The following is a 10,000-nucleotide window of genomic DNA, read 5'->3' as shown; positions in this document are numbered from 1 at the left end:
AGGGAAGAGTGCCAGGCATGCTCATCTGTCCTTGGGCAGTGCTGGGACATACCAGACAGCTTGGGTAGAGCAAAAAGGGGCAAGGGTCACAGAAAACTGTCTGGGTGAGACAATTTGGGAGCTGGGCTCTGTGGGGCAAACACTCCCACCACCGGTCTGCAGCAAATACTCCCCATCCTTTATAGGGAGCTGACTCCAGGGAGGTTAAGTGGCTCTCAGGAGCCATGCAGCTCAGAGAATGGGCAGAGTTAGAACTCAACCCAGGAGTCTGCCTGCAAGTATTACTCTTTCTGTTCCAGCTAGGGACAGACAAGAAGATGCCCATGAATGAAGGCCCAAAGGCATATCCAGGAGCCACAGACTCTTTTGCAGCATGTCTCCCCACCCTGTCCCCATTTCTGTCATTGAAATGCCTCTGGCTCATCTCTCAGTTCCTCTTAGCTTCACAGTCTAGAGTTTGAATGGGATGATGTCTACAGAAGTGGGTGTCCTAGTGATGGACAAAAACAGAACTTGGAATTATGAGCACTGTTATTGACCATGTGTCCTTTGTCCAAGCAGCTAAACCCTCAGAGCCTCTGTATCCTCCTTTACAAAGTGCAGAAATAATCTTATCTACCTTCCAGGGCTGAGGTGAATACGTGAAACAAGATGAGTGCAGTGTTTAGCATGACACAAGGCGTCCATGAGGGTATGAAGTAGTTACCACTGTGGGCAAGAACCAGGGAGAGAAGAGACACTCTTAGACTCCCAGCAGCCACTACCTTCATAGAGCAGGAGGCTTGGTGGCCTGTAAGTCAGTGTTTTGTTTTTCTCTTTTTAACCTCACTGGTGGTTTGTGGTTGCTAGATATTTCCTCAGTGTCTCTCACTTTTCTGGGGAATAGAGTGGGACAGGTGAATCAAGATAAAGGAAAATAGTTTTATGCTCAACATGGCTTCCCTGGGAATCAGTTTTCACTGATAAGAGGGACAGGTCTAATGGATAGGACATAAGGCCTCAGGCTTAACATGAAGCATATAGAGATGGCTCCAGGTCTCTGGAGTGTGGATGAGCCTGATACTACACTAGCTGCTGGCACTGGGGTTGTGCTCTTGGGATGGTTACATATTTCTCTGCCCAGGCCACGGGCTTTATGACAAAGAGAACTGCATTCCAGGAGGTGAAGGCGAAGACGAATGTTGGAGAAGGTGAGAAGTTCACAGCAATTGCCATGGCAATGACCTTAAGAGCTCAGAGGAAGTTCCCATGGAAACCAGCCTCCAATGCAGCAGGACCCATCCAGGTCTCTGTTTCATTGATGGAGTTTCCAAAGTGAGAGGCATCAAGGGAAGAAGAAAGGGAGGTGCGGACAGCATTTCTCAACCCGGTCTCTACCCTCACAAGTCACCTTGAAAGCCACTTTTCTTCAGAATACCTTCTTCCTGTCATCTTTTTCTCCTTTGGTCAGGTATGTACTTCACGGCCCTCATGACTCCTCCTGCCCTGATGTGAGGCTGTGAGACTCAACAATCCTCTGAAATGATCAATTCCTCCTGACTGTCACCTGAGTACCAACCTGAGGCTCAGCATGAATTTCAGCTCAGAGATGCAGCTGGTATTTTCAGGACCTACTAGGGAAACCTCCACGGCCCCTTTCTTGCACATTTCAGGAATTGCTTTTTGTTATTTTGTTGTTTTCTATAAGACAAGGTCTCTATCTCAGGCTAGCCTCAAACTCATCAAAGAAGAGGCTGGACTTCAGACCTTCATGCACCCACCTCTGGAATGTTGGTGTTACAGATGTGTATCATCATGCCCAGGATATGTACTGTTGTGCACTGAATTCTGGGCCTCATGAGCACTAGATAGGGACTCTGACAACTGAGCCGTGGCCTCTGCCCTGTTGCTCTTTCTTGCTCTACTTGAGAGCCCCCAACATCTCCTGGTCCCGACTGAATCAACCCACACTCTTGCCTTGTCATTTGTGACTCCAACGTTTCTCTGCAACTCCACCCAAAGCAGTCAAACCAGTGTTTGCTTGGTCTCACCTTATTGACTTTACTACCATCCTGTTGTTTATACTTAGAAACTCCCAGGCTGCCCATCTCTCTGTCTTTATTGTAAGATGACTGTTTTCCAAATTCCACACACTAGGAAGGGCTAGAAATCTCCACAAGCTCTTCTGTGAGCCATGTGGTTTAGACTCCTGGATCTTATGCTTTTAAACAACTTTTTACTATTGTCTCTTAAACTCTAGGGTATGTGCAAGGTCTGGGAATCTTGGCTTCCCATGACTCCCTAGACACTGAAAACACCACTGGCATCTAGTGCCTGCTCAAGACTGCTTCAATGTATTGATGCTTTTGCAGTAGTTGTCCAGGGAATTGCTTTAAGTGTGGTGTACCACACAGATGGCTTGGGTCTGCCCCTACCACACAAATGAGCAGAATGTGAGGCTGAGCGAGCCACAGTGGAGCAGAGACGAGGTTCTAGAACAGGAAGCCAGGACAGTTTGAGGGGAAGTCTCACCTGCTGTGAGGGGGACAAAAGAGGACTTGGAGAAGTGTTCTGGAAGAAGAGTTAGAGATGGAGGACGTCAGGGGAGGCTCGAGGGAACGAAGCACGAGGGGGCAGCTGGATGATCAGAAGCCATAGAAGAGTGATTACAGCAAAGAGTTGACCCCACTGTGAACTTGGGTGCAGGTGCATCTAGTCCCAGTGGGAGCCACAGATGACGCTGTGTTATCTGCCCCGAGAGAGCTGATCCTGGAGCTATCTATCTATGCTGTCACCTGTGCTAGACCATGGTCAACTGGAATGACAGACACTGAGCCAGGTTGAGTGAATTAGGAGCAAGAATTTGGATCCCTGTGTCTTAAGACAGTAGATGACTTTCTGTTCAGTAGCAGCACTAGTTAGTGTGGGAGTCAATTTATGCACAGAGCCATCCATCCAGCCAGTTCTTTCCTGTCTGCTTCCTTCCCCTGTCCTTCATGATGATCCCTCCCTCTCTCCCCAGGCACTTACTCCATAGACCAGCTCTCCCACCATGCCATTCCACGCCTTCGTGTCGGGATCCCGGGCTCCATATTTGCCATCGCTGACGATCTCGAGTCGGTAGGAATAGCCCACATGCTTGGCGATCTCCGCAGCCAGCTCCACGCAGTAGCCCTCATAGCGGTCATTGCCCTCAAACTGGTTGGCATTCTTTTTAAGCATCACGTAAGGATCTTCCTGGTGGAGAAATAGGACAGAGGGTGTGGCCTGTGGGTGCATCTGTGAGCGGGGAGGACTTTGATCTGGCAGAGGAGGATGCTTCCAATGTCGGTAAACACTGGGAAATCTCTCTAACCCCTTAATAAGTTTCCTGAATTTCTGTCCCCTACTCCATTATAAGTTTCTTGGGAAAAGAAAATAAATGCTGTTAAAAATAAGAATATTTTATCACAGAAATGTAACATGACTTTCCAAATTATATTCTTTTTATAATTAATTTTTTTATGTGTATGGGTGTTTTGCTTGCATGTATGTCTGTACTACATGTGTGCCTGATACCCAAGGAGGTCAGAAGAGGATGTTGAACCCAGGTCGTTTGCAATGTATTTTTTAAAGATACCTCTGAATAGATTATTGGATGTAGCTTATCAGAGGATGCAGAGTAAGAGTAGATCTCAGGGATGCTGAGTGAAAACTCAGAACTGCTTATCTACAAGGCATGTCTTTTCCCAGTCTCTGTGGCTTCTTTATTATTATTATTATTATTATTATTATTATTATTATTATTATTATTTTATGAAACAGTTTTAGTATATAGCAGAGGCTGGCCTGGAACTCTACCTTCCTCCTTAGCTCCCCGAGTGCTGGCCTGGCAAGCATGCATGCATGGCTGTGACTAGCTTCACCATCTCCATCTATGGCATAGTCTTGGCAGCTTTCACTCTGAAGTGGGGTGTGCTCGGGTGGGTCTAGCTTGAACTTCAGGTAAACCTGATCAAGGAGCGTACTCACGAGGATTGTAGTGACGATGTAGGTTCTGTTCTGGACGCTTGAGTTGTCCCCTCCAGCCTGAGCATCGGTGGCTGCCGGGACAAACTTGTCATCTTCATTCCAGTAACCAATCTGTTAATGAGAACAAGGCAAAAACATGATCTCAGGAGGAATCTCGGAGCTGGGTGTGGTGGCACAGTGATCGGTGTACCAGAGTCTGGGGTGCTGTAGGCAGAAACATCACGAGGTAAGGTGCACCCCAGATCTCCTCTCCGTCCCCAGTGGACCTCCTCACAGTGGTGACTAAGCCCAGAGCTTGTCCCTCTGGGAGAAGAAAAGTTTAACTCTTTATTTGTCTGAACTGTATAGGACAGTGAAAGTGAGGGCTGTGGGATTTAATTCCCTGCAGTTGTTTGCACAGCCAATCCATACCTCTCCTGAATATTAACCCCCCCCCCCCCCCCCGCACACATACGCTAAAAAGTAGTTTGATTAAACGCCACCCTTGTTTTTAGAGTCCCTGCATTTTCCCATCCAGATTTAACTTCCTGGGAAAGTTCACTATCCTCCATTTACTGCTGGTTTTCCTGATTGTTATAATACTGAGTCATGCTCAAGGGTAAAGAAAATTAATTTCTAAATATTGGCAGGGTATTAATACTTTGCCCAAGGTCTTTCAGAAAAGTTGTTCAATCCCAATTACATGCAAGGCTCTGAGTTGAAACACTTAGTGGTATGTAACAAGGTGGAGAGAGATTCTGAGATGTCTAAGAGGGAGCATTTTTCCTGAGAACATCACCTGAGAAGACATGGGTCACACAGACACACAGTCCAGAAATGCTGAGAGTGAGTGACAGAGGACTTCAGAGAAGGACAAGGCTGGAGTGGGATGTTGTGTGACGGAAGGGCTGTGGGAGATGATGGATGGGCTTAGCCCGAGCCTCCCAGGTCAAGGAGGAGGATAGCCCTGTTGTGCAGGCAGAAGTCTGCCAACATAGGCAAGTTCAGTGGGCAGCAACTACTATTCACCTGGGAGAGCAGTGGGCGAGTGGGTATAAGTAGCAGGGGTTTTGAAGGCCAGGCCAAGCAGTGGAGACTGTTCTGAAGGCAGCAGGGAATCATGGAAGGTTTGAGACAACAGAACAATCTAGCTAACATATGCACACACATATGTGCACAGAACAGACACACATAGATATACACACATGTGTGCACAGCACACAGCACTCACGTGTGTACAGCATACACACAGACAAGTGCATACACACACAAACACACATCTAGACTGTCTATACCTCTCTCTCCTGCTTTTCTTTTCTTCTTCCCTTTCGATTCCTCTTCCCCCTCTCCCCTCTTCCTCTTCTCCCTCCCTCTCTCTTTCTTCCTCTCCTCCTTCATCTTCCCTCTCCTCTTCCTCCTTGCCCATTTCTTTCTCCCTTTCCCCTCTCTCTTCCTCTCCCCTCTACCCTCTCCCCGTCTCTCTCTTTTCCCTTTCTCTTTCCTCCCTCTCTCCTCTTCCCTTCTCATCTCCATCCCCCCCTTTCTCCAGGCAGTGATGTCTGTCATTCTTCTGGCTGCAGAGAGAAAGGGAAAACGATGGAGAGCGGGCAGTTCACAGGCAGGAGGTGGAAAGTGAGCAGCCCTCTCAGTATCCATAGCTCAGTGCAGAAACTGAGGCACCGCCCACAAGGTTGGTTTGTGTGGCCCTTCACCTTGATTATTTCCCTGGACACCAGTGGGTTCTTTGTGATCTACAGCCATTCACAATAGCAGCTATACACACGCTCTTGCTTTGGCTCAGTGAGTTTTCTACCACCTCGTCTGTTCACTTCCTGAGGTGATGCAGCCGGGCAGTGCCTGCTGTTGTCCTGGGATGCTGCCCATTCGTTTATTGCCCGCAGCAGCTATTATCACCGAGGGCAGGAATCAGTTCGCTGGTGGTGAATGCTTCTTGTTCTTCTAAATGCTTTTTATGTTTTAATTCCTTTAATCCCCATTAAAATCCCATGACATTTGCCAGTTTTCACTCCTATATTAAGTGTGAGGACACTGTGATGTGGAGCGATAAATTCCCCAGGGCTGCTGGATTGCCATGGTGGTACAAGGCTTCCCCCATTGCATGGATTATAGGTATATACTGCTGAATGTGGCTCATTTTTCCATGGGTTCTAGGGATCAAATTCATGCTTTCATAGCAAGCACTCTGTTGATTGATCCATCTCCTCAGTCCTAAACAAGCTTAATTTTTCCCCCTAGCTGTCTCTCGGGAAGAGAAGACATGATCTTGTCAGCGTTGGTAGAGACATCTGGATGCAAAGGATCGCGTTCACACCTTGTAGGAGCCGGGAGACTCATATGGATATTGGGCTCCACAGCTGGATGCATAGAAAGATGGCAAGGGTGTCTGAGGAGGCTTTGGAGATGAGAGCTGTGGGCTGGATTACCATATGGGACTTTGATTCTCTACTGAGGAGGTGTAGGGGCTTTGATTCTATCTGAAAGCAAATCAGAGTAAGTAGTTTGGTAAAGATTGGGGCCCACTGTTTGGGAAAGGATTTAAAAAAAAATTCTGACAGGGAGAAGTCTTCTCCTGGGGCCACTTAATTTTTTTTTGATCTCCTATTTTCCATCTGCCTCTAAAGATTCTTTGAACGTCAGAAACGAGTCCAGACGATAGAGCGGATATTCTTAAGTGGATGAAGTTTAAAGAGCAGGTGATCACAGAACTGTGGATTCACTTGATCTTCCTCACAGCCATCAGGTTGAATTTATAACATGGGTACCCCAGGATTGCCTTTGAAGCCACAGCTCCCAATTTCTCCAAACGAGGGTCATTATAACGTTGCTTATTGTGGCAGAGATGCCTAGCTGACCGCCAGGCAATCTCATTTGCTTTTCATAGTGTAGAGATATCAGGAAGTGACTATCCAACCAGAAGCACAGCCTGTTTTGCATCCCATTGGGAGGAACACTTGTGTTCTGGTGCATGGAATGCCTGCCAGGAGAGTGATGTGCTTCTCTTCCAGACCGCTCTTTCCCAAGTTTCCAGCAGCTTGCCCATTTTCTTTCTTCCCCACCTGTTTGCTGAATGTTGACAGCCAGAAAGACCCTAGTGGACAGTGATGCCTTCTCACACCCAACTCTCAGCCTGAGCCCTACGGCCAAACCTCATTGATCTCAATCCACTAATCTCAACTTGCAAAACTTCTACCAAATTATTTTTATCCCAGCTGTAATGTATGTTTCTTTGCTTCTAATGAAGCAGAACACGTCAGCAAACAATGACAAGAACCAGACATTGACTAAACAAGAGATTCGCTTCCCCCGCACTAAAGGGCTAGGTTTCAGAGCTTAGTTCCCACAGCACCCAGTGTTAGGCAAGCTAGCACATCTAAAAGGTTGAAATTAATAAGCTTATTCCAACTTCATCTCAGAACATGGTGTAGGGATGTCTGATAGAAGGATAGCAAAAGGGATACCCAAGGAACAGAGCAATGCCTCCACAAAGGCAAGGCAATGAGCCAGAGAAAAAGAGCAAGCGTTGATGCCTGGGGCTCTGGAGGCTGAGGTCAAGAGACTACTGCATTTTCCTGGAGGTAAAAAGCCAGTGAAAAGTTCTAAGCAGTATGATTCGTTGTATATTTGTACACACTCCTCAGCTCTTAGGGTGGAAATGTGGTGAGGTAAGTGAGGTCAGGCTGTAAACACCTAGTAGGGTCTGTGGCAGTGAGGAAGCTGATGACCACGGCAGGGAAACTGACATGGGCCCTGGCTTGGCCAGTGAAGATGGAGGAATGGCTGTATTGAGGTCATATCTTAGGCTAAAATTAGTTTGTATGTGCAAAATTGCATGCCAAGGACTCAAAACTTCCAGGAGGCATGTGGAATTGAAAGTTATGAATTCTTCTGGAATAAGATGACAATGGAGGTACCGGTAGGAATTCCAGTCACTGTGATCTTTCCTGCCTAGTTATGTGCAAGGCCAAAACTGAGTACAAACCCAGGCCAGGGAAGGGGGCACTCAAATCAAGTTGACAGGGGAAGATGTCAGATGCCATCAGTAAGCACGGAAACAGCTAGCCACACAATCAATAGGCAAAGGCGGTCCGATCTCCACTGCTGGTCCCCTGACGGTGGGATCATTAGTGGAATGCCTGAAGCTCTCCTGTGGGTGGCCAGTGTGAAAATGTGTGAGTCCATCCTAATGTGACAAGATGTTTCATTCAGAGAAGGATCCCTAAGCCCACCCGGAAGTCATCCGTCTAAATGGGACTTCACAGGACTTAACACCACCAGAGCCAGGGCTCTCTGAAACTTTAAGCTTGCTGGAAGGAAGCTTAGCACTCTAGCATCTCAGTGGGGTGTCCAATTGCATGAGGATGCCTAGGGAGTGAGCAGGATACAGGTGGTGGGATTGGAGTTTCCCAGAAGCCCTGAACCAGGGAGAGAAAGCTGCTGTTACACAGGGCAGGTAAGGCCTCGCAATGTCCCTGAAACTAGCGCAAGGTCACTCTCAAAAACTGTAGGTGTTAATTTGCTTGGAGTCTGATTGAGTAAAAGTCCTGAAGGCAGAGATTCAGAGGAATTGATTTTCTGAGAGGCAGATCCCTGTAGACAAAGAATGCTTAAGACCACATTCTAAGAAAGGATTTAGTCACTAGAAAGTGAGTTTGAAAACAGCCCGGTGATTAGAACACCAGGCGCAACCATTTGCTTGAGGGTTTGAAGGCTGCATGAGTGGTTGTGTGTGCTCCTGTGCAGTGCATACAGAGCCGGTGTGAGGTCTCTGTGGCAGGCAGAGGGGAATTTCAAACATGAGCCATGGAGGTGGGCGGGATGGCCCTGCACACAGAGGCTGCTTTCCTCAAACTTGTACTGTGGAGGTGTAGACATAATGTCATCCAATCCTTTGAGGTCAACTTCTTTCCTTCCTCCACTGCTCCCCACTCATTCCCTTTCTCTCTCTCTCTCTCTCTCTCTCTCTCTCTCTCTCTCTCTCTCTCTCTCTCTCTGGTTTTTCCAAGACAGAGTTTCTCTGTGTAGCCTTGGCTGTCCTAGAACTCACTCTGTAGACCAGGCTGGTTTCAAACTCACAGAGAGATGCACCTGCCTCTGCCTCTGGAGTGCTGGGATTAAAGGTGTGCATCACCACCCGGCTCCCTCTCTTCTTTTTAGGCCGGTCTCATTGCGTAGCCCAGGCTACCCTTGAACTGACAGTGATCTTCTTGGCTCAGCCTTCCAAGTCCTGGGATTACAGGCAGACGCTCTCCCCTTCACAGGAATTGATGTAACTGAGGTTCAGGAAGGCTGAGTGACTTGTTCAAGGTCACATGACCAGTACAGAGTAAAGCAGATATTTAACTGCTGGTCTGCCCGTCGATAAAGCCCCAGTTCTTCCTCATGGGAGCCCAGCAGGCAGGGGGAGGAAGCTTTGCACTCATCTCTAGCACTGAACCTGTCTCTTTGCTACAGGAATCTGCATTTCTTAACTAGGCCTCCAGTGTGCTTGGGGTAAGGACTGCTCATCCATACAGGGAGCTGCTTGTTCTGGGAAGTTCTTAATGAAGCCAAGGTCTAGAGAAGACAGTCTTCTCTGGGCAGAGTCAGGGGAAGGCTTAGAGTCACAGCAAAGGTCCTGTAATCATTGGCAAGGCCACACCAAAGGTAGTTTACATATGAGGAAGGCCTCTAACTCCACTTCCACAATGAACCGTAGTCTGGTCTGGAGATGGATGGTGTGACTGGAGAGAGAGGCTGGTAAAAACACTACCATGTGGAATTTTTCAAGGGTCATCTCAAATGCCAGAACCGAGATGAACTAGAGGTTTTCCAGCCAAATCCCTTTCACTTAAATATCCAGACCTAGCTAGGTTTAGTAACTATCAGATGGATGACACACAGGTAGATGATGTCTGATTCTCATATCTACTCCTTACACTACCCCCTTTCCTCAATGCACTGTTAATGGTGGACAAGAATCTGGCTTCATGGCTCCCACTACCTGGGGGAGAGGATGATTCCCACCAGCAGC

General features: G+C 47.6%; 1 protein-coding gene across 2 annotated transcripts in view; it reads right to left on the bottom strand.

Moving 5' to 3' along the window:
- The window catches only part of Gria1 (glutamate ionotropic receptor AMPA type subunit 1), a 337,895-nt gene that overhangs the window by 103,514 nt on the left and 224,381 nt on the right, over positions 1 to 10,000 (bottom strand). For both annotated transcript variants that reach the window (XM_028880050.1, XM_028880049.1), the window contains exons 9-10: positions 3,991 to 4,101; positions 3,010 to 3,216 (exon numbers count right to left, since the gene is read on the bottom strand). In XM_028880050.1, the coding sequence (XP_028735883.1) occupies positions 3,010 to 3,216; positions 3,991 to 4,101 (318 nt within the window). The remainder of the gene's footprint in view (positions 1 to 3,009; positions 3,217 to 3,990; positions 4,102 to 10,000) is intronic.

This window comes from Peromyscus leucopus, chromosome 8b, assembly GCF_004664715.2.
Source record: "Peromyscus leucopus breed LL Stock chromosome 8b, UCI_PerLeu_2.1, whole genome shotgun sequence".
Taxonomy (NCBI): domain Eukaryota; kingdom Metazoa; phylum Chordata; class Mammalia; order Rodentia; family Cricetidae; genus Peromyscus; species Peromyscus leucopus.
Note: the sequence above shows the minus strand (reverse complement) of the source record. Positions and strands in the feature narration are given on the sequence as shown.